The following is a 25737-nucleotide window of genomic DNA, read 5'->3' as shown; positions in this document are numbered from 1 at the left end:
TGAACATTTCAAGACCCAAATAATTAATTAGAGAAATCAGCGATGTGTCACTATTTTTATCCTATGCATGTGGCTATACTTGGAGTAAAAGGGACAGTGTTGGGGTCTCTAAGGTAAAGATCTGAAAAGTCCTGAGAAAGAATTCTGCACCCATTGATACTTCTAACCAGTCCAGGCTTTTGCCTGATTTCTGGCTGATAAAGTGGACTAACTCACTGTCACTCCAAAACGACTTGAATTAAACTATAAAATCTCACTCGATGTATAGGATTCAATAGCTATAATTATTTTAAGCCTCAATTTAATGTAAACTAGCCTTCTAATGTAAAATCTTGCCTAGTAAAAGGACTAAAAATGGCATAATCTTCTGCAGCCCATCTAAACATATCTTGGGAAAGCACATCAGCATTTTGCTGAAGAAGAATGCTGACTATTCTTGCTGATTCACAATGTACAGCAAGAATGAGGGCTGTTTTAAAACACCAGAGAGAGAAATTCTTTCTTAGGAACTTTAAGAAAGTTATTTAAAAAGCTAATTTGATATCTTTTACCAATTTAATATCTTGCCTGTCCATGTAGAATTAAACATTTACATGTACTAACAAACATAAGCATCTTGGGTGCTCAAGTGTTCATCTTCATAAATTACCATCAATGCTTACAAAAAAAAAAAAAAATGCCTCTTGTCCCAGTAGGGTATTATATCATAGAAGTTGCTAACCTAAAGTCCTTTGATGAGCAAGAAACTATGCTGAGATCCCTTATCTAATGTAGGCAAAGATTTAAAGACAGATATGTTGTAATTCAAAATCAGCTAAGGGTCAGATAAGTAAGAGCCATCTGCAGGCGGGAAACAATAATACTAATACTAACGGTAATAATAATAATCATAGTAGTTTCAGTTAATAATGCCGATATACATGGGCTAGGCACTGAATTAAATGCTATATATACATTATACATATGTGTATACGTATATACATATGTGTATGCATATACACACATATAGTGTATATGTATATATATGTATACACATCTATATATGTATATATGTATACACATCTATATATGTATATATATGTACACACATATAGATGTGTCTATATGTACACACACATATAGGTGTGTATATAGATACACGTGTATATGTATATAGACGTGTGTATATATACACATGTATCTATATACATATACACGTGTATCTATATACACATCTATATACATAGACGTGTGTATATATACACGCCTATATACATATACATGTGTATATATATACATATGTGTATATATGCATATATACGTATATAAAATATATATACATATATGTGTATATATAATATAGATGTATATATGTATATATACACACATATATATATATAAAATCTTTCTTCCACACAACCACCCTTGAAGGATATATTATTATCTTCCTTTTCATATAGAAAAACATATTTGGTGATAAGTAATGTTCCCAGGTCACATTCCTAGCAAGTGAGAAAGCTAGGACTTAAACCCAGTCTTGTATGAATCTAAAGCCTAGCTCTTTTCTCTTTTTCACCCACCTATGGTTTGTCTTCATTAGAAGAAAAAGCTATTCATTTAAAGCTATACTTTCTTCCTCTGCCCATAGCAATTACAAATAAAAACATCAGGGCCAGGTGCGGTGGCTCACGCCTGTAATCCCAGCTCATTGGGAGGCCGAGGCGGGTGGATCACCTGAGGTCAGGAGTTCAAGACCATCCTTGCTAACATGGTAAAACCCCATCTCTACTAAAAATACAAAACATTAGCTGGGCATGGTGGCACGTGCCTATAGTCCCAGCTACTCAGGAGGCTAAAGCAGGAGAATCGCTTGAACCCTGGAGGTGGAGGTTACAGTGAACTGAGATTGCGCCACTGCACTCCAGCCTGGGTAACAGAGCGAGACTCTGCCTAAAAAAATAAATAAAACAAAAACATCAAAATACACTAGAAATGAAACAGAAAAAAACTAATGAAACCACGGTATCTGGTAATAGCAATTAACAGCCATGTAGGGATAACTTAACATTACTATTTTTCAAAGAAAGCAACTTAAAGAGTCATCTAGAAGAAAAAATGATTTTCAACTCCTATTTATGTCTAATATAGCATGTTTAAAGGAAGAGTATAAGAAGCAGAGGTTAAAAACTACTATAAAAGGGTTAAGAAGTTCAATATTTATTAAATCTTAAAGTATACTAAAAGTTAAAATCTACACTTCATACAACTAACAAAACCCATATAAAAACACTTTGGTCAGGTCACATGACCAAAAACATCACATTACTAATAACCAACACCAGTCAATATAATAAGAGAAGATGAATCCTACTATATACTGTTCTCGATGTTGCCCAGTCCAAATAATAGTTTTTCTACTTAACCAATGATTTGTGTTGATATTTTTTACTATATCATAATAATTACAAGTTAATCTTCTTATTAATCTAATATTTCTAACGAGAGAGTGTTATCACTCTAGAATATCAGTCAGGTTTTAAAAAAAGAACTAATTACTGTACCTTTCAAACTTAACTGCAGTTAAATTTTCTTTTTGCTTTCTTAAAAATTCTATCATTTGCTGTTTTTCTTCATGTACAGCTAGCAAAAATGGTGTGAGTTCATCCTGTAAAACAGCAAGAGCAACTGATAATTCACAACATTATATATTTCTCAACTGAACTGGAAACCTTATATTTATGTAAGTAAGTAAGTCCTTTCCTTTTTATTCTTCTTTGCTTTCCCGTGTGCTGTTCCTTCCCTTGGAAAAACCCCTCCTCCTCCGCCTCACCACATGAACTCTGGTCATCTCCAAAACTCACTTCAATACCAGCTCCAATAATCTTCGCTTCTGTCATAGCACTTAGCATAGTATATTGTAATGATTTTATTGTTTTCCATGTAAACCAAGAGCTTCTTGAGGGCAGGGGCTTTATCTTTTATCTCTATATTCCCAAATCTTAAGACATATTAGTAAAAGCTTCAAGTGTTTTTATTAATGATCTAAATTATTGAGTCTAGACTAGTGTTTCTTAAGCTGCATTGCAAAGAATGTTTACTTTACCAGATGTGTAACACATCCAGCTACAGCTAGGAATAACCTAGAAAGGCTTATAGGCATGCTAATGAGAAGGTGGTTATTTATGGCAAATATAAAAAATAAGAGTTAAATATAAAGAATATTTACCATAAATAAAAAGAATATAGAATTTAGCAGTTTTTTTAAAACTTCTAAATTTTAAAATTCAACTCTGGTGCTAAGGTGATTTATATAAAATATAAGTTATATATTATAAACAAATAGAAACTGTCTTGAAAGCCTTGACATCTTTATCAAAATATACTGTTAAGACGAGAGTTGTCAAATGCTTACAAGGGCAAAGGGGGTGACCTGAGTGAGGTACCTAGGTGGGCACCACGGCAAACTAGAGAACACAGGCCTCATAGAAAGGGGTAACCTCTGCACATCAGACAAAACAGTGATGTGGGCTCAAGGGACACCAGATTTGATTCTTAAGAGAAGCCTAAAATCCAGATTTGTATATGAGTCTGATAAATTTTACATGTTGACACAATTTATGAAGGCAAGTGAAACGTACCTATGGGCCACATTTAGACCACAGCCCTTGCATTTTTAAACTTGCCGTGGATGTGTTGCCAAATGGTTGTGCATAAAGTAAGTGTTTGCATGTAAAATATTTTCTTTCTTTAGTTTCAAATGTTTTACCAAAAAAACAGTCCCCAACATGTAATAAAATTTGCTGCTAAGACTCATACTACCCACTTCAATAATTTTTCTAGCATTTATTCATTTAAAATCTATTAGTAAGTAGTTTTCTGAGATTGTTAGCCAAATAGATATTTAGTTCATAGGAATGCTGAAACGAAATGATTAAAAGAATTTATGGCTCAGTGCTGTGGCCCACGCCTGTAATCCCACCACTTTGGGAGGCCGGGGCGGGCGGATCACCTGAGGTCAGGAGTTCAAGACCAGCCTGTCCAACATGGCAAAACCCTGTCTCTACTGAAAATACAAAAAATTAGCTGGGCGTGGTGGCAGGCGCCTGCAATCCCAGCTATTCAGGAGAATGAGGCAGGAGAATCTCTTGAACCCGTGAGGCAGAGGTTGCAGTGAGCTGAGATCCAGCCACTGCCCTCCAGCCTGGGGGACAAGAGCAAAACTCCATCTCAAAAAAAAAAAAAAAAAAAAAAAAAAAGAATTTGTACTCTTAGTAACTGCATGGTTTTCAGGGTTTAAAACTGTCATCCTGATTATGCCAAAACTCTATGAACAGACATACTGATAATAGCCCATAATACAGCTTCAACAACAACAACAAAAGGTTTAGAATTTGCTACAATTCTAATTGAGGAAACTCCACTTGCAATAAAGATTTATTGGCTTAATTACCTGAATGGTAACAAAGAGATGTGAAGTCCTGAAGGGGTCAGCCTCCACTTAGTGAAATACTGCCCAGGCTGAGTGCACTAGCTCATGCCTGTAATCCCAGCACTTTTGGAAACTGAGGCAGAAGGACTGCTTAAGCAACCCAGTTTGAGACCAGCCTGGGCAATATAGTGAAACGCTGTATGTACAAAAAATTTACAAATTGGCTGGGCATGATGGTGCATGTCTGTAGTCTCAGCTATTCAGGAGGCTGAGGTAGGAGGATCACTTGAGTTCCAGGAGGTTGAGGCTGCATTGAGCTGTGATTGTGCCACTGCACTCTAGCCTAGGTGACAGAGCAAGATCCTGTCTCAAAAAAATTTTTTAAATGAAAGACTACCCATAGCAAATTTATAAAGATCTGCTGAATGGCAGTAAATAATTAATGGTGGGAAGGAAAAGGTGTTCTTCTGTAAGCTGATAGATTGCCAATAATATTCCTTTTAGCTTTCCAACCACAAAGGTAAAGAAAAATGGGCTAATATTATGGAAAAGGAGAGATTTAAAGGAAGTAGTACCTATCAAACTCCAACTCTTCTAGAGATTTCTTAACTCTAGAAGAGCAATTTATATATTACACTTATCTATTCAGTGATTCTTAACCAGGCATATGTCAGAATTTTGAGGAATTTGCCATTATTTAGTCAGCAACGGGGTCTTACTATGTTGCCCAGGCTAGACTCAAACTCCTTGGCTGAAGCAGTAGCCCCACCTCAGCCTCCTGAGTAGCTGGGACTGTAGCTATGTTTCACCATGCCTGGCTCCAAGGAAACATTTGTTAACATGTATGTCTAGGCTTTATTAGATTTACTATATCAGAATCGTCAGAGGAGAGGTTAGCTTTGTAGAAATTTTTATATTTCCCTAGGTTACGGTGATGCACAATTCTGGCTGAGAACTAGTGCAATCGACAATTACTTCCATCATCTCTCACCACATGACCAGTTACCTTTATCTTTGAGGATTTGGCCAAAAAGAGGAAAGACTAAAAGAGAGTTTTTACTCTCTGTTTTACATTTACTGAGAGTTTTTTCTTTCTCTTTTACATTTACTGAAAACTCCACATAATTTGTTTGGGTAGGAATAGAACAGGGACTAGTAAACTCAAGATCCAACTTGACTTTGCTATTTATAAGCTCCTTATCTTCCACCTTCCCCCCAAGACAGTCTAGATTTGAGAGCAGTGTTTAGACATTTATCTAAGCAACTGCTTCTGCCAGCATAGGATAAGTCAGTTAATTACTTGCTTAAGGGTTTCCCACTTCATCACCACCTATTCACAGCCAAACTGGTTTCCTCACGGTCCTCCTAAAATTGATCTCTAGATGAGTGAACAACTCATTAACTCTCTCCCAAACTGAAAACTATTATCCCCAAAACTGAAAAGAATCTTGTCTAGACACATAAACTGGAAACAAACAGAAAGCAAACAACAATAAAAAAACTCTTCTCGGTATTTTCCCTCAATTACCTAATTTCCAGATTGGTCTGCATATTTCTGGTTGCTCTCCTTACTTACCCTTTCCATTTTTCCCTTTCAAGCCCTGGCACTGAGAGTTAAATCATTTTCATATATATTACTCTGTGTAGGAACTTATCAACAGCATCAAGATTTCTGTTTATTTAAAATGTGTTAGTTTTCCTGGTATTTTAAGATAAAGCCTATTTCCAGAGCAAATTTCACTTTCTAGGGTAATTGCATAATAATCAGAAAAAAAATACTTGGAAGGAAAAAATTTAAAAGTATTACCTTTTCAAATTCAGTGTTTTCAAAAATTTTACCATAAATACATTTAAAAAGATATACCCTCTAATGCTTCTTTAAAAGTATCAATATTTAAAGTAACATTTTATAATTATTTCCAAATATTTTTATTCAGGTTATGCTTGAGCTTCCAAATATGGGAAACTGACTTGTACATAAGTCAATGTTAAAACAAATGCATTTCAAATATTTTGAAAATAAAGTTGGTTGATCTATACCTTGTTTGCTGATTCAATACTGGCATGGTGTAAAAGCAGTTTTTTTGTCATTGGGATATCCACACTGTAGGTGGCATAGTGTAAGGCAGTATTGCCATAGACATCTGGAAGGTCTGGGTCGGCGCCGTGTTCTAGTAAAATAGTCGCACATTCCTCTTCCTGGCATTGTACCGCCTGTCAGTATCAGACCAAGCAATAGATTGTAAATTCTAGGAGTTCAAAATAAGCATTCCACAAGTTTCACCAATGAGTTCTGTTTAAACAAGATGGATTTTATTTTATTCTGTGTATTTGTATCAAATCCATCTCATGCTGAAATCGTTGACTACTATGTACCTTTAGCAGAGCTGTCCTGTTTTTGTTGTCAAAGACATCAAGTTGACATCCTCTGTCTACCAGAAGAGCTACCACTTCTGGATGGCCATTGGCACAGGCCAAATGCAGAGCAGTCCTATAAGAGGGAGACGACATTTTTAGGAAACTATTGGAAATCATAAAATCATAAAATCATCTGAAAACATAAAATCATCCATATAATTATAAACATTGAGTAGCACGTGATTTCTCTGCCTTCCAAACAAATATTTATTTTTTTGTGAAGAAATCACACTTTTTACTCTCTCTTATTACTCACTACATTAATGAAAGAGCAGCCTACTTCAATAGAAAGACCTTGGCTTTTGGATTCAGTAAAACTTGGACCGGAATCCTACTTTAAATTCTGTCACTTCCGACTTATTGCTTAGCCTTTTTTGCCTCAATTTCCTCATTAATAAAATGGGGTTAAAAATACTGGCTGTCTCACAGGACACTGTTGTGATGCTTGCATGAGACTGTACAAAGTATTTAGACAGTTCCTAGCACAAATAACAGCTCAGTATTTCTTAGATATTACAATTTTTACTAATACTACTACTTAACAAATACAAGATTTAAGTAAAATGATACAATTATATCTTCTTTGAGATATGTTTAAAGATTAGAGGTAACATTGTATTTTGATCATTCTAAGTTGCTCACTTGCTCATATTTTAACATCTTTGACACTGGAATCCCACTTACAATTCTTGACTTATTACAACTAAAATTGGCAACATTTAAATAATTCTCTTATTGAGACATAAAATGATGGGGCATCACAGAATCCATGGTGTCTTGCAATAAGTAGAATTGGTATATACAACACATCTAGGGCCGTTCTAGTCATATAAATGGCATTTAAATAAATTTTAGTTCTTAAAAGTACTATGGAATGACAGGACTGAAAATAAAGATGACAACAAATGTTTAAAACAAACTCATTCTTACTTTGATTTTCAAAAAAAAAAACACTTTAAGCCAAAAGAAATTCAGAATTCAAATGAAAGCATATGGCTTATTTTATTTTCTATTTAGATTTATAGAATGGATGTAAATGAGGCACTTTCAATGATTAATAGTCACATTTAAGACTGTTATAAACTTTCAAAAGAGTAGTTAGAAGTTATATTTTGCGGCCGGGCACAATGGCTCATTCCTGTAATCCCAGCACTTTGGGAGGCCGAGGCAGGCAGATCACCTGAAGTCAGGAGTTCAAGACCAACCTGGCCAACATGGTGAAGCCCTGTCTCTTCTAAAAATACAAAAATTAGCCAGATGTGGTGGTGCACGCCTGTAATCCCAGCTACTCAGGAGGCTGAGGCAAGAGAATCACTTGAACCCAGAAGGCGGAGGCTGCGGTGAGCCAAGATCAGCCAAGAGTGTGCCATTGCACTCCAGCCTGGGCAACAGAGACTCGGTCTCAAAAAAAAAAAAAAAAAAAAAAAAAAAAAAAAAAAAAAAAGTTCTATTTTGCTGTTTTCTACCTTCAGAAATGCTTAAAGGAGGACGGAAAAGCTTCAGTTGAGATTAAGTTATAATACTCCGATTTTAAATCTCTCAGCTTGCTCAAGCTAGGCAAGTAAATATGAAGTTTTTAAGGATGAAAGCGTCCTGAAAGATTGTAGAATATGTGTACTACGTAACAGGTGTCCAGCCTCTGTTTGATGAATAAATCGATTGAAAGAATGGAAGCTGTGCGTGGTGCCTCATGTCTGTAATTGCAGCTCTTTGGGAGGCCAAGGTGGGAGGATTACTTGGGCCCAGGAGTTTAAGACCAGCCTGGACAACATGGTGACACCCTGTCTCTACAAAAAGTACAAAAATTAGCCAGGCATGGTGCGCACACCAGCAGTCCCAGCTACTGAGGCTGAGGAGAGGATCACTTGAGCACAGGAGGTTGAGGCTGCAGTGAACCATAATTGTGCCACTGCACTCCAACCTGGGTGAGCTCCTGTCTCAAAAAGAAAATTATTTTATTTAAAAAACCAATGGAAAAATACAGTTGGGGAGTTCAACATTTTTAAGGAAAACTCCCATAAGATAAAGCAATACTTTTGTAATAGTAATAATCACTTATATTTGCTATTTTTATTTTCATAAGGACACAACTAAAATTTTTAATCTATTTTTTTACATATGTAGTAAATCTGTATATAATAAAAACATACGTATGCAATGAAAATGTACTCATAATAAAACCTTTAAGCACAGATAAAAGGATTCCCCCTTCTCCAAAAGAGGCTAAAAGTTAACTAAAAGTTAACCAAACCACAAAAATAAAATAATAGAAAGTGAGAAATTATTTTTATCTAGGCAAGTTTCATGTATTCTTTTTTTCCCAAGGATTATTTCATTAATAATAAGCCTTTACTATAACTTTTATACATGCTCATTGCAGAAATCACAGACAAGAAAAAAAAGGTACTTACAGTACAAATGCCCAGAAATAAATGTATTCATATTTGGTACATATTTTCAGCTAAAACAAGAGCATAGTCTGTGTGTATGTATACTCAAAATAATTTTTTCTCAATTTGCATAGCAAAGTACATCTTCACATATGTCGAAATAAATCTGTATCTAGTCACACCTTCAACGGCTACTATTCCATCCTATGGATGCACTGAAATTTAGTTCTAAAATCCACCACATGAGTTTTTCTTAATACATTGAGGTTTTAAGCAGTACTGAGAAAAACAAATTGGATGTATCTCTATTTTTTACAAATATTTCAGTATAATGGAATTGATGAGTGAAGGGCATATATGTTTTCTTAAATGTGGTGCTTATCACCAAATTCTCTACTTGAAAAGTCATCAGCAACTTAAACTTTAAGCAGCCGTATAAGTACCACTGTCTTCATCTTCACAAACTTTGTGGATAGGAAACAGTATTTTATTTCTTTTTTAACATGAATTACTTCTCTTACAAGAAACACTAAATATTTTTTCCTATGTCACTTACAGATCTACAAAAGAAGTACTTTGCCCAAATTTAGAATTATTTTCTTGTTGATTTGAATTATCTGTAATATGAAGATACATTTTTCACCTGATGTGTATGTAGTATATGTGTGTGTGCTATATGTATGTAGTGTAAATATTTTGCAAGTAGGTTGTCTTTTTTTCTTATTTACAGAGTGTTTTAAGTTTTATTTTGCTAAATCAACCTGCAGAATGCTTGCTTGTGAAGTTCTTAAGAAGGTCTTTGTCAACATATAAATGTATCTGTATAAACAGGCATGTGTGTCTTCTTCTGGTATTTTCCTTATTTTGTATACTTAAAACGTTTGATCTATATTTCATCGGGAACTTATTTTTGTGACATAAAAATCTAGTTCGTTTTCTCCTAACAGCATGCATTTCATTTATGAATAATTCACCCTTCCTACAAATCTAAAATGTCAACATTATCAAGTTCTAAATTCTTACATATATTTGGGCAATTCTAGATCTTCTATTCTGTTTCATTCATTTATCTGTCTTTTCAGCTGTTAATAAACAATCTGTGGAAATTAATAGCACATTTTGATATATAGAAAGGCCAGTCTTTCTCACCTCATTACAAAAAACATTTTCATGTCATCATAATAGTAAAACACAGACAACAAGTTTAATTTTAAAATGTTAAAACTTTGATATTTTTATCTGGTTTACATAAAGTTGATAGACAAAGAGCTCACATCTTGAGAAAAACGAATCTTCCTACTCAAGAACAGGAACGACTTCCCACTTCAAAGTTTCCTTCTAAGGTTCCTCAGTAAAGAATCTATTTACGTAGATGTACATGTATATAAAAATAAATATGAGATATAATCTGAAGAATTTTTAGCCCAGAAGTTGAAATGTCATGGGAACTATTGCTCTCCTTATGCACCTGTCTATAGCGTATATAACATTATGTTGGCCAGGCGCAGTGGCTCACGCCTGTAATCCCAGCACTCTGGGAAGCCGAGGCGGACGGATCATCTGAAGTCAAGAGTTGGAGACAAGCCTGGCCAACATGGTGAAACCCCATCTCTACTAAAAATACAAAAATTGGCTGGGAGTGGTAGCGTGCACCTACAATCCCAGCTGCTCAGGAGGCTCAGGCAGGAGAATTGCTGGAACCCAGGAGGCAGAGGCGACAGTAAGCCAAGATCGCGCCACTGCACTACAGCCTGGGCAAAAAGAGCGAAACTCGTCTCATAAAAAGAAAAAAAAATACGTTTTGAAATGTGTCCATTCAAGATAAAGTGCTGTATAGACTTAATTAACCCCTCCAAGGTTTCCCCAGGCCAGGTGCTGTGGAGCCTGCGGAGGCAGGAAAGCCAGGACCCCGGGATCAGGAGGGCTCGCCCCCCACCCCGCATCCCCCCGCCAAAAAGGGGGCGCTTCTCCCACACACCCGCCTCCTCCCAGTCCCCGCCCCCAGCCCCAGCTCCGGTCACCTTTTCTTCTTGTCTCTCTCATCCAAGTTAGCGTTCCCGCGCGAAAGGATGCGCTCCACCTTGGAGACTTCACCCCGGCTGGCAGCTCTGTGGAGCTTGCCGAGGTGTTTCTCTCGGATATTGTACCCGCACTGGGCGAAGGGGCTGTCATCGTGCTCGGCGACATTGTCCCCCCTGCAACACCACCAGCAGGTGAAGGAGCCGGAGGGCCCCTGGGCCTTCTGGCCCCCGAGACCAGAGCTCCTCTTCATGGCGGAGGCTATCAGAGACACCTCAGCACCAGTCCGCCTATCACAGCCTCAGAGGCCCAATAAGACCAAGCCACTCTGGTCAGCCGCCACCTCCAACCAGGAAATTTTGCGGTTTCCAAAGTCAGAGCCAATAACAAGCGAAGCCAACCAGCCAAGGCGCGCCAAGCCAAGCCGGTAAGCCCGACTGCGCATGCGCACCTCTAACAGCTCCGTCACTGCTCGTGCGCACAACCAACAGGTGGCCAACCGTTGTTGGCCTGAAGTGGCACTGCAACCTGGCTCTAGCTGCATGCAGCCACAGTTCAGAAGCAGTTATGCTTAACCTGAGACCTCCCTGAAGGCACACAGATCTGTGCCCATAAAGGCATGCCTGCTAACAATAGTCTCATTGTGAATCTTAAAGCACCTCTGTAACCTAGGTGATTTGGGTGGTGCTAAAGGGATTCAGTTTTATAAGGGAAGCAGACCATAAAAGTTCAGAAAATGTGCAGCCTAACAATGTGATAGAAAAGAAAATCCCATTTTCTGAGAAGAAATTCAAGCCAGCTGCAGATATTTCCATAAGTAACGAGGAGCTGAATGTTAATCACCAAGATAATGGGGAAAATGTCTCCAGAGCATGTCAGAGGTCTTCACAGCAGCCCCTCCCATCATAGGCCAAGAGGCCTAGGAGGAAAAAGTGGGTTTCCTGGGTGAGGCACAGGGTCCCCATGCTGCGTGCAGCCTAGGGACTTGGTGCCCTGCATCCCAGCCGCTCCAGCAGTGGCTGAAAGGGGCCAACAGAGAGCTCAGGCTGTGGCTTCAAAGGGTGCAAGCCCCAAGCCTTGGCAGCTTTCACATGGTGTTGAGCCTACAAGTGTACAGAAGTCAAGGACTGGGGTTTGGGAACCCCTGTCTAGATTTCAAAGGATGTACAGAAACGCTTGGATGCCCAGGCAGAAGTTTGCTGCAGGGGCAGGGCCCTCAGGGAGAACCTCTGCTAGGGCAGTGCAGAAGGGAAATGTGGGTTTGGAGCCCCCACACAGAGTCCCTACTTGGGCACAGCCTAGTGGAGCTGTGAGAAGAGGGCCACTGTCCTCCGGACCCCAGAATGGTAGATACACTGACAGCTTGCACTGGACACCTGAAAAAGCTGCAGACACTCAATGCCAGCCAGTGAAAGTGGCCAGGAGGGTGGCTATACCCTGCAACACCACAGGGGGAGAGCTGCCCCAGGCTGTGGGAGCCCACCTCTTGCATCAGCGTGACCTGGATGTGAGACATGGAGTCAAAGGAGATCATTTTGGAGCTTTAAGATTTGACTGCCCCGCTGGATTTCGGACTTGCGTGGGGCTTATGGCCCCTTTGTTTTGACCAATTTCTCTCATTTGAAATGGCTACCCAATGCCTGCACCCCCAGTGTATCTAGGAAGTAACCAACTTGCTTTTGATTTTACAGGCTCACAGGCAGAAGGGACTTGCCTTGTCTCAGATGAGACTTTGGACTGTGGACATTTGAGTTAATGCTGAAATCAGTTAGGACTTTGGGGGACTATTGGGAAGGCATGATTGTGTTTTGAAATATAAGGACATGAGATTTGGGAGGGGCCAGGGGCAGAATAATATGGTTTGGCTGTGTCCCCACCCAAATCTTATCTTGATTTCCCAGTTGTGGGAGGGACCTGGTCGGAGGTAATTGAATCGTGGGGGCAGGTCTTTCCTGTGCTAATCTTGTGACAGTGAATAAATCTCATGAGATCTGATGGTTTTATAAAGCGGAGTTTATCTGCACAAGCTCCCTCTCTTTTTGCCTGCTGCCATCCACGTAAGACGTGACTTGCTCCTCCTCACCTTCCACTGTGATTGTGAGGCCTCCCCAGCCACGTGGAACTGTAAGTCCATTAAACCTCTTTCTTTTGTAAATTACCCAGTCTTGGGTATGTCTTTATCAGCAGTATGAGAACAGACTAATACACCATCCAAGACCAACTCAGCCTGGATTTTGTTGTCCATATCATTATCAGCATTTTGGTCAAAACCATTCAACAAGTCCCTAGGGAGTTCCAAACTTTCCCACATTTTCCTATCTTCTTCTGAGCCCTCCAAACTGTTCCAACCTCTGCCTGCTACCCAGTTCCAAAGTTGCTTCCACATTTTCAGGTATCTATCTTTTGAGCAGCACCTCACTCTACTGGTACCAATTTACTGTATTAGTCCATTTTCATAACTGCTGATAAAGACACAGCCAAGACTGCGCAATTTACAAAAGAAAGAGGTTTAGTGGACTCACATTTCCGCGTGGCTGAGGAGGCCTCACAATCATGGTGGAAGGTGAAAGGCACATCTCACATGGCAGCAGACAAGAGGAGAGAGCTTGTGCAGGGAAACTCTCCTTTATAAAACCATCAGATCTCATGAGACTTATTCACTATCACGAGAATAGCACAGGAAAGACCCGCCCCATCATTCAATTACCTCCCACTGGGTCCCTCCCACAACATGTGGGAATTGTGGGAGCTACAATTCAAGATGAGATTTAGGTAGGGACACAGCCAAACCACATCAAATGCTAATGAAAAACACAAAAAAAGTTAAAAGTATAAATGTCACTGGAAATGGTAAATACATAGTGAAATTCAGAATACACTAATACTGTAACGTTAGTGTACAAATCACTTTTAACTCTAGTACAAAAGCTACAAAATAAAAGCATTAAAATAAGTATAGCTACAATAACTTGTTAATGAATACACAGTATAAAAAGTTATAAAGTATAATATATATAGTAATAAAATGTGTGAAAGGGAGAAAAACTGTGGAGTTTTTTTCTATGGATAGATGTTAAATTGTTATCATCTTAAACTAGACCTTTAAAATATAAGACATTTTATCTAAGCATCATGATAACCTCTAGGAAAAAACTGTAGTAGATACACAAATGGAAAAAAACATCAAAACATAAAAACAACAAAAACAAATCCAAAAATTAACAGAAGACAGCATGAGAAAAAAAGAAACTATAAAACAGAAAACAACAAAACTATAATAGTAAATCCTTATGTATCAATAATTACTTTACATTTAATAGCCATTGTGATGGAATTAAGAGGTGGGATCTTTAAGAAGTGGTTAGGCCATTGGGACTCTGCCCTCATGAATTAATTAATGTCCTTATGGGAGTGCGTTAGTTAACACAGAAGTGAGTCTGTTATAAAAGGGAGCTCTCTTCTCCCTCAGGCCTTTGGCCATGTTATTACGCAGCAAAAAGGCCTTCACCAGATAACAGTGTCATTTTCTTTGCCTTCCAAGCTCCTGGAATCATGAGCCAAATAAACTTCCCCTGTTTATAAATTAGCCAATCTGTGGTATTCTATTATAGAAAACAAAACAGACTAGAATAAACACAGAGTGGCTAAATGAATTTTTTTAAACTAACAGTATGCTGCTTACAAGAAACTCACTTTTGATTTAAGGACAAACACCTTAAACTTAAAGAATAGAAACCATACTGCATACAAACAACAACCAAGAGTCAGGAGTGGTTGTTGGTTATATTAGACAAAACACACTTCCATGCAAAAATCTGTCACAAGAGGAAAGGAGTTCACTACATGATGATAAAGAAGTTAATTTGTTAAGAGGATATACAAATTAAAACTATGTATGCACCCAACACTGGAGCACCCAAATATATAAAGCAAACATTAACATACCTGTGGTGAGAAAATGAAATGCAATAACAGGGAACTTCAATTGTCCTATTTACAATAAAGCATGGAATATTCAGGGAGAAAACTAATAAAAAAAAGAGTTCACTTGTATAACACCATAAACTAAATAGACAATATTTTATCAAACAGTATGAGAAAACACATTCTTCTCAAGAATACATGGAATATTCTCCAGGATAGATCATATGTTAAACCAAAAATAGAAAACAAGTCTTTTTAAATTTAAGATTAAAATTATATCAAGTTTTTGATCACAATGGTGTAAAACTAGAAAATCAACAGCAGGAGGAAAACTAGAAAGCTCACAAATGTGTATGATACAGTGTGGATGTTTTGTCTCCCACCACAAAACTCACGTTGAAAAGTAATCCCCAATCTTGAAGGTGGAACCTAATATGGGGTGTTTGAGTAATAGGGGCAGATCCCTCAAGAATTCTTTGATGCTGTCCTTGATAGTGAGATCTTATGAGATCTGGTTGTTTCAAAGTGTGTAGCACCTCCCAACTCAGTCTCGTGCTCCTGCTCTTGCCATGTGACTGCCTGTTCTCCCTTTACCAATTGCCCTGATTGCAAACTTCCTGAGGCCCTCGCCAGATGCCAAGCAGATGCTGGTGCCATGCTTCTGTACAGCCTGCAGAACTGTAGGCCAATTAAATCTCTTTTCTTTATAGAATGCACTAATACAGTGTTGACATTAAACAACATGCTTCTGAACAACCATGAAATCAAAAGGGAAATAAAAAATTATCTTGATAAAAATGAAATTGGGAACACAAGAAACTGAAACTTCTAAGATGTAACAAAAGCAGTTCTAAGACAGAAGTATAAAATAATAAAGTTCTACAATAAGGAAAGCAAAGATCTCAAATAAGCAATCTAACTGTAATCCTCAAGGAGTTTGATCAAGAAGAACAAAATAATCCCAATGTTGGCATAATTATGGAAATAATAAGAATTAGAGCAAAAGGAGAGAGAGACTAGAAAAATAAAAAATATCAAAAAACTAAGAGTTGAGTCTTTTAAAAAAAACAAAATGAACAAACTTTTCCTAGATTATCCAAGGGAAAAAAAGAGAGGGGACTCAAAAAGTTATTAATGAAAAAGTAGTCATTCCAGCTGATATCACCGAAAGAGAAAAAATAAGAAACTATTATGAACAATTACATAACAAAAAAAGGTAACTTAAAAGAAACTGATTCTTAGAAAGAACACCACGCTGTGAAGAAACAGAAATACCCAAAAACAGAAATTTCCCAAAATAATGAGAAAGAAGACAGAGGAAGTACTCAGAAATCTCCCAATTTTAAAAAAAAGCCCATGACCAAATGACTTCATGGGTAAACTGTATCAAGAATTTAAAGAAGCAATGTCAACACTTCTCAAACTCTTCCAAAAAACTGAAAGAAAAAAACACTTTCAAACTCATTTTATGAGGCCACCAACATCTCACACTGAAACCAGATAAGGACACCACAAAAAAGGAACAAAACAATATTCCTTATAAAGATACAAGCAAAAATTCTCAACAAAATACTAGATACCAAATTCAAAAACACATTAAAAGGATCAGACATCATTATCAAGTAGGATTTATCCCTGAGATGCAAGAATGTTTTAACATACACAATTTAAATGATACACCACAATAACAAAAAAAGAAAATCATATAATCCTCTCAAAAAATTTATTAAAAGCCTGTTAACAGAAGTAAATACATTTTCATAATAAAAACTCCAAACAACATACATACAAAAGTATCCACCTCAACAGAGTAAAGTAAACAGTGAAATGCTGAAAGTTTCCTCTAGTATCAGAAACAAGACAGGGGTGTCCAATCTCAACACTTCTATTCAATATAGTAGTGAGAAATCAAGCCAGAACAATTAGGTAAGAAAAAGAAACAAAAAGGCATTGAAATCAGGAATAAAGAAGTAAAATTCTCGCTGTTTACAGATGAAGTGATTTTAAAATACAGAAAACCATAAAGACTATACCAAACAAACAAACAAAAAATAGAGCTAATATATCCATTCAGTAAAGTTGAGGCCACAAAAATATACAAAAATTAGTTGCATTTCCACATACTAACAATAAACTGAGTAAAAAGTAACAAAAAATCTTATTTCTAATAGTATCAAAATTTTTTTAAAGTTTATAACTTCATTTAACAAAAGAAGTGAAAGATCTGTCCAGTAAAATCTATAAAACATTGATGAAAGTAATTGAAAAAGATACAAATGGAAAAATATCCCTTCTTCATGGATTGGAAAAAATAATATTGCTAAAATGTCCGTACTTCACAAAGTGATTCACAGATCCAATGAAATCTGTATTAACATTTTAATGGCATTTTTCACAGAAATAGAAAAAATTATAAAACTTCTATGGATTCACAAATAACTCCAAATAGCCAACGCAATCTTGAAAAAGGAGAATAAAGCTAGAGGCATCACATTTCTTCATTCCAAACTATTACACAGCTATACTAATCAAGAGTATGGTACTGACGTAAAAACAGACACATAGACCAATGGAATAGAATACAAAAACCAGAAAGAAACCCATGTGCATACAGTCAACTATTACTTTGACAAGGGCACCAAGATACACAAAGGGGAAGTATAGTCTCTTCAACAAATAATGCTGAAAAAAGCAGTCATTTGCAAAAGAATAAAGTTTACTTATACCATGTACAAAAATTAACTCAAAAGAATTAACACTTAAATGCAAAACCAGAAACCGTATAACATCTAGAACAAAGCATAAGGAACAATCTCTTTGACACTGGCCTTGGCAATAATTTTTCTGGCTATCACATCAAAAAATCACAAGCAACAAAAAGCAAAAAATAAAAACAAGTAGCATTAAATCAAACAAAAAGCGTGTGCACAGCAAAGAAAACACAGAACATGAAAAAGCAACCCAGGGATTGGGAGAAAATAGATCTGATAAGAGTTTTATATCCAAAATATTAAGAATCTCACACAATTCAATAGCAAAAAAAAAAAAAAGTAAATCTGACAAAATTTGCAAAGGACTCAAGTAGACATTTCTATATGACATGGAAGTGGCAAACAGGTTTATAAAAAGGTTCTCAATGTTATTATTCATCAGGAAAATGCAAGTAAAACCTCAATGAGATATCACCTCACACTTGTTAGTATAACTGCTGTCCAAGAGTCAATAAATAAATATTCACACTTGTTAGAATGACTGATGTCAGAGTCAAGAAATATTAACAGTAAGAGTCAGAATGTGGAGAAAAGAAAACCCTTGTACACTGTCAGTGGAAATGTAAATTGATTCAGCCATTATGAAAAATGGCATGAAGGCACCTCAAAAAAAATTAAAAATAGTATTATATGAACCTTCAATCTTACTTCTAATTGCATAACCAAAGGAACTAAAATCATATGTCAAAGATATATCTGTACTCCTATGTTCATAGCCAATTATTCACAATATATAGAATATTATTCAGACATAATGAAGAAGGTACTGCAATTTCTGACAACATGGATGAATAAACAAGGTAGACATTATGGTAACAAGTACAAACTTTCATTTACAAGATAAATTCTGAAAATCTAATGTACAGCATTGTAAATATAGTTAATGATACTCTATAGTAGCAGTCCCCAACCTTTTCAGCAGCAGGGACCAGTTTTATGGAAGACAATTTTTCCATGGATGGAGGTCGAGTTGGGGGTGGTTTTGGGATGAAGCTGTTTTACCTCAGATCATCAGGCATTAGATAGATTCTCATAAAAAGCACACAACCTAGATCTTTTGCATGCACAGTTCACAAAAGGGCTCACACTCCTATGAGAATCAAATGCTGCTGCTCATCTGAGAGGAGGCAGCGATCAGCCAGTAATGCTCGCTGGCCCAATGGTCACACCTCCTGCTGTGTGATCGGATTCCTCACAGGCCACAGACCAGTACTATAGACCCCTGCACTATAGTATACTTCAGATTTGTTAACAGCGTACATCTTAAGAGTTCTCACCACGCACACAAAAATTGGCATCTAATGTGAGATGACTGATGTGGTAATTAACTTTGCTGTGTTAGTCATTACACAATGTGTATGTATATCAAATCATCAAGATGTACCCTTTAAATAGATAACATTTATATCTGTGGGAAGAATCATATGTCTAGAAAGAAAAAAAAAGGAACTGAAGGACACATTCTCAGTAAGCTTCATACTGAACCAGACAAAATTATAGAATGATAGTTATTAAGATATAAGGCAACAGTTCAGAGTTTATTAGATACTGGACAATGTTCTAAGCTCCCCATAGACAAAAATTTAGATAAGAATTCTACATAATAAGTAATACACATTAAACTATTTTACATTTGTGGAATTTGTGCCTATAGAGTTTAAATTTCTCATCTTAGCTCAGGTGAGGAAAAATGAAAAGTTGAAGTGAAACATAAGATTAGATTTTCTTAGATTTGGGAAGATGCTTTGTATTTTGATAAAATTACTGCATCTTAATTTCTATAGGATCACCTCGGAAACCACAATAGGATTAAAAATTAATGTATCAGAAAATATGTGACATCTATCCACAGAATTCCTGGGACTTCTGAAAAAAATTCCACTGTCCATCACTCCCCTCACACACTTCTGACATGAGGCAAAACCAGAACTTTAGAAGTGGTTTCACATAGAGGTAGAAACATGCACAGACTTTCCCAGAGCCCCCAAATCAATGGAAGAACAGTCAGATCACACAGGCCCTCACAGGCCAAGGGGAGCACTTTGGCTGTCACTGTGAATATGACGGTGGATCACAGAAGAGGAAGGAGAATCATCAGATAATTTAAGAGCATGGGACAGATGATGTCCCTCTTTGACAGCAAGGGAAAGAAAGAAACCCAGGTGTCTCAAAAATCATTTCCATTGGAGAACTTCCCAATTCACACTCCCAGGTCTGGTTCTTTCTTGACTTCTGGACCTCTTGCCCATGTCATCTACTTCATTCACTCCCACCTACCTGGCTGGATGGCTACTGTCTCCTCACTCTTCACATTCCAAGGCTCTTTCCTTTGCTCCAAAACGGTGATCAGGTCCGGCTTAGAGACAACAAGACCTGTTTTATTGGAAAAATAAGCATGACTCTTACCGAGGGTTCTTTTTATTTTTTATTTTTATACTTTTTTTTGGCCCCACAGGACACGATTAATTTCTAACTTAGTACTGTGCTCAGTAGAAAAAAGAAGACATTATAGAAGATTCTTGAAAAGTATTTCTCAAAATACTGTTTCATACCAGCTTCTTTAGAATATTTAGGAAGCATTTTAAATCTGGGGATCCTGAGCTTCTCTTGCAAATCTGACTGAATCAAAAACAAACCAAAAAAAAAATTGGACTTTAAAGTGTAAGCAACAATAGTTTATGTCAACCAATTTCTAGAATCACGACTAGAGTGAAACTTGTACATCACCTCAAATAAAAAGGCAAATATCAAAATCAAACATTATGAAATTTTTTCTACATCAACAAAACCCCTATTTTTTTCCTGAAAACAAGAATCTAAAACTAACTCATACAAAGCACAAGATCCCAAGGGACATTCTGAAAAGAAAAGAAATAAAACTCTTAGTTATTAGACATTCTGAAGGCAAGTTATCCTCACCCAGAGAGACCAGGTTTCTGTAGTTTTCTAACATCACATCCTGAAACAAATTCTTCTGAGCTGGTTCCAGGTGTTCCCACTCCTCCAAAGAGAATTCTACGGCCACATCCCTGAATGTCAACAGTCCCTGAAATAAAAATAAAGAATACATTGATCAGGTGGCCATGGCAGAGTTCTTCATTTGTCCCAAGATGAAATGACAGTTATTGGTTCTGACTTATATGAGTGACCTGAATTATTCAGTAAGATCATTTTTAACACAGTAATATTTTCTAATGTAGTCTCAAACTCTGTGGAAAGAGAATAACATAAAATCCACAAAACTAGTGTAGATATTTATATCGAATGTAAAATATAAAACTAAGGCATCAACACAGGAATATACATTTTTGGGTGCTATATTTACATCATCCAGAATCAGCTGTGTATAATTCTTAGGTGCAAAAGTCATGGTGACTTAGAGGCATACTTCTCAAATTGTATACTATACAACAATAAACTGGAGATCTTCTTCAAAGGCAGAGTCTGATTCAGGAGATCTAGATTTTGAGTTTCTGCATTTCTATATTTTTTAATTTTGACACAGGGTCTCGCTCTGCCACCCAACCTGGAGTGCAGTGGTGGAATCTTTGCTCACTGCAGCCTTGACCTCCTGGGCTCAGGCGACCCTCCTATTTCAGCCTCCTGAGTAGCTAAGGATACAGGCATGAACCACCATGGCTGGCTGAGTGTCTGCATGTCTAACAAGTTCACCAGTAGTGTTAATGCTTCAGGCCCCGAAGCCACTTTTGAATAGCAGAGAGGTCGAACACTGAGGAAAGAATTCAGGCATGATGTGAAACTGAGAGTTTTATGAAATTTACAAGTTATAACAGCTAGAACAGATATCATCCTAACAGTTGTTTACATATATAAAACCCAATAAATAATCTATGAGAAAAATTATATTCTTCCTCTTATATAAAATTATTTTCCAAATATTTGCTCTATAGTAAAGTTTGTATTTTGCCTGTTTATCTGATTTAGAATTTATCTCAAAGGGACATACCGGCCAATACACAGAGACAACCTTAACAGAATGTTCAGAGAAGATTTCATAACTGAGTAATGAAAACAAGTTAAGAAAGCAGCCACACAATAGTGATCAAATAATGCTTTCATTTTATGTGCATGTGTGCACATAATGGTAACTATATACACATTAAAATTAAGAGAATATTTCTGTGTAAATAAAATTTAAAAATATTTTAAATTGTATAAAAACTATAAAACTCTTTGTGGGTGATGCCTTTTTTGTGTTTTTTTTTTAACAAAACTTTATAAAGACCAATACATACAATGAAATAAAGTAAAAGCTCTTGTTTCTGAGTCTGGTATTTTTTTTCAAGTTTTTGTTATGTTTATTCTATGTGCTATTATATATTTTAGAATTTTAAGACAATAGACATATTTGTTATATGTTAATTCTTGTTCTTTCTCTGAAAATATAGAGAATAAATAAGCATATGCTTGTGACGTGAGATGAAATAAAATGGAAACCTACAGAACTGAGACCTGCTTCAGAACTTCCAGTCTTAAAAGCTGTTATCTCCTGTCAACAGATGTGAGAGCCTTTACTCTGCAAAGAAGCTACAAGCAAAGGGAAACCAAAAAGAAATGGGAGTCTCTGGATTAAATGTGATGGTTTATACACATCACTCAGTAAATCCTCCCTCCTAGATACTCACTACAAAGACAAAAATGATTAACTTTATAGCGAAGGAATCTGGCAGAGAGCACCTGAACCAAGTGAATGAAGTTAGCATTGTCTGTAATAAGACAAATTGGTATCAGTGCTAACGCACAGATGGGCCCATAATCATTGCTGTGATATGGGTGGAGGGGAAAAGTAAATCATAATCTTAATATAATCATAAAAGAACATCTGTGGGGGAAGATACAGGTGACCATAGTCCTTCAAACTGGCCATGTGACCCTACTTAGAAGCCTGGGCTGAGAATCACTTAGCTAAGCATTGCCTCTCAAGGTTCAATATGCATACATATCATTTGGTATTCTGGGCCCCCTCTAAGTAATGTGATTCTGCAGGTTTGGAAAGTTTCCATGAACTGGCTTCTTTAACAAGTCCCCTGTCAATGCTGATGTTGCTCCTCCTAGACCCATTATCAATAGCACTCAGCTAGAGGAAGCAGACACAGCACACAGAGTCCCTTGCACCCAATACTCTAATCACAACAAAAATACTTTTCGTTCACAGCGAGGACCACAAACCACTGTCCTGAAAGATCACATCCTTTGCCAGCCATTTAAAGTCTACAGATACAGACACTGGAGAAGACAGTTATGTCTAAGTCAGCATTTGGAAAACAGCATGGATACACGCATTAAAGCAGTGTTTATTGAGCTTGTACTATGTGCTCACAGTATGCACTGTGCTGGGAACATCACATGGTGTGAGTTAAGCCACATAAACCCCTGGGATGTGGGTCCTAAGTATGCCATAATTCCCAGCAGGATTTAGATAACGGCCCAGCCTTTCTATTTCTTCTTGTTTCCCTATCACTATAAAAGCTAACTACAGACAGATAGGAGGGATACAGAAAGGAAGGAGTCAAGTTTAGTTCACAAGAATTTCTCCACTGGGTGCGGTGGCTCACGCCTGTAATCCCAGCCCTTTGGGAGGCCAAGATGCGTGTATCACTTGAGGTCAGGAGTTCAAGACCAGCTTGGTCAACATTGTGAAACTCTGTCTCTACTAAAAATACAAAAATCAGCTGTGCATGGTGGCACACCTGTAATCCCAGCTACTCAGGAAACTGAGGCAGGAGAATTACCTGAACCGGGAAGGCAGAGGTTGTGTGAGCCAAGATGACACTGTTCCAGCCTGGGCAACAGAATGAGATTCGTTCTCAAAAAAAAAAAAAAAAAAAAAAAAAAAAAAAAAAAAAAAGAAGAAGAAGAAAAAGAATTTCTCATTATTCTCTTCATATCTTTACATTGACTTTGTTACAACTTGTGGAGCAACTACTGGATCTGCAGAAATGAAAAAGAGGTTGCCAGGTGGAATGTTTCTAAAGGTACTGGTTTCAATAAGAAAAAAATTTAATTTTCAAATAATTTTGAAAAAGTGAGTCCTTTGCTCCCATTTACCTGCTTTTGGGTTTGGGGAAATTGTGAGCACCACCTCTGAAGAGATGGCAGCAGCAGCCACCCAGAAGTCTGATCTCCTCTAGTCAGTTCTATGAGGGGAGGCCCAGGGTAGGGACAGACCTGGGCCAGGCTCAGAAGAGGGTAGATTTGAGCAGAGCTGGGGCAGGGGCTGGGCTAGGTTTCTCATCTCTACATTGCTGCTTTATTTTCAGTTGTCTTTCCTAAGCCTGACCAACAAGAACTTGGCTCCCATGGTTTGCCTTGTTTTAATAGTTTAAGCTTCATCCTATTTTGTAACATGCAACAACAAGCAATTTAACCAAAACACGTAGGGCTTCCTAGGAAAATTATATTAGTAGCTACATAATTATCTTTAACAAGAAAAAAGCAATATAAATAATAATTATAATAACAACTCTTTTGTCCATGGGTGGCCCTTCAGGTGGTGACATCAGAACTCACAACGTCAATATAAGGGCAGTGTCCCAAATCAAGCCCAAGTTCCCTGTACACCTCCATTCTTGCTCCTGACCACATGATGTTGAATTCAACCATTATCCATCTGCTTTAGACTGAAAGTTCCTGGATGGTAGGGACTATGGCTGCTGCATCTGTTTTCCTAGTGGCCATATGAAATGGAAGCAATTGGTTTACCTATCAGTATGAGTCTCCAGGCCTCCTCCTTGTATTTCACCCACACATTAGAAAACTGGAGCAACTCCCACTTGGATACCAAATAAGGAGATTCCTTCTATTAAAAAAGAAACAAACCCTGATGACTCATTCTTCTCCTTCTGAGACGGAAGCAAGATTAGCCCATTGTCAGCCTGTCCCCTGCCTACACAGGATATATAACCAAGTGTCCCCTAGGTGCTGGTGAGAGAGTCCCTGGTAACTGTGTGATGAAAACCCAATAGTGATTCAGGCAGGAAAGACTCAAGTTGTCCTTGTGGAACCAGAATAGAAAATTGAGTTGTCATAGTAGGGCCACAGATCCACGATCCAGGTATGTTATTACCTATACCTGATCAGCTAACTCTTGGGTACAAGAAAGGACAAGATTACCCTACTCCAGTAACACAGCTCACAGGTAGGCATAGCTTTACTCATGGCTCTGGAGAGTGCTGGCCCCACCCTCCCTCTGCTAAGGCGCTGCTTTACACTTACAGATTCTGCCACGAGATTCTGTTTATAAAAAGGAACCCCTAACAGAACTGCTGTAGCTCACTGGACAAGGTCTTGAAAACTCTGAGGGCCTCACTCTGAAAGTAGGGCTTTACAAAGTCCATGTTGATCTCTCACAATGCAGAAAATGTCCCCTGGATTTTCTATATATCCTGAGTCCAAAGTCTGGCCCTGTCTTGTGGATCCCAGGTGGAGACCAGCCTTTATGTGCAGACCCCAGGTGGAATCAACCTGGCTCTGCAATTCTTGTGTGTTGCTGTGAAGAACACTAGAGGAGACAGCCCCTCAGGAAGGCTGCTCTCACACATCCTGGAGAACCCCAGGACCTGGGTTCAGAATTCGCAGCTGCAGATTTAGGTGCTGGTGGTGCAGGGAAGTGGCATGCACCTTCTGCACATTCATGGGCATTTGGGCAAGAGGATGAGGGGAATGTTGAGATTCTCAGGCCTACTCAATGTATATGTGTGCCTGGTTGGTTTCCAACCCCCATGGTCTCTGAATCCGTTTCAGGTCTGAAGATGCCAGGGGCATGGAAAGACAGAGCTGGAATGGC

The 25737-nt window shown here is 37.6% G+C and overlaps 2 protein-coding genes across 2 annotated transcripts in view; both read right to left on the bottom strand.

The window, feature by feature from the left end:
- Nucleotides 1-3171, bottom strand: part of LOC115833669 (putative coiled-coil domain-containing protein 144C) — a 51008-nt gene extending 47837 nt beyond the window's left edge. Inside the window, exon 1 of the mRNA XM_030808390.1 lies at nucleotides 2541-3171. The gene's annotated coding sequence lies outside the window, so the exon portion shown is untranslated. The remainder of the gene's footprint in view (nucleotides 1-2540) is intronic.
- A 3640-nt stretch (nucleotides 3172-6811) lies between these two features.
- LOC100592765 (lon protease homolog 2, peroxisomal-like) overlaps nucleotides 6812-25737 on the bottom strand; it is a 116260-nt gene continuing 97334 nt past the window's right edge. Inside the window, exons 12-14 of the mRNA XM_030808389.1 lie at nucleotides 20850-20978; nucleotides 20208-20303; nucleotides 6812-6899 (exon numbers count right to left, since the gene is read on the bottom strand). Of these exons, the coding sequence (XP_030664249.1) occupies nucleotides 20288-20303; nucleotides 20850-20978 (145 nt within the window). The 3' untranslated portion in view covers nucleotides 6812-6899; nucleotides 20208-20287. The remainder of the gene's footprint in view (nucleotides 6900-20207; nucleotides 20304-20849; nucleotides 20979-25737) is intronic.

The sequence above is a fragment of the Nomascus leucogenys genome, unplaced genomic scaffold (genome assembly GCF_006542625.1).
Source record: "Nomascus leucogenys isolate Asia unplaced genomic scaffold, Asia_NLE_v1 Super-Scaffold_544, whole genome shotgun sequence".
NCBI classification, from domain to species: Eukaryota; Metazoa; Chordata; class Mammalia; order Primates; family Hylobatidae; genus Nomascus; species Nomascus leucogenys.
This window is presented reverse-complemented; position numbering and strand designations above follow the sequence as displayed.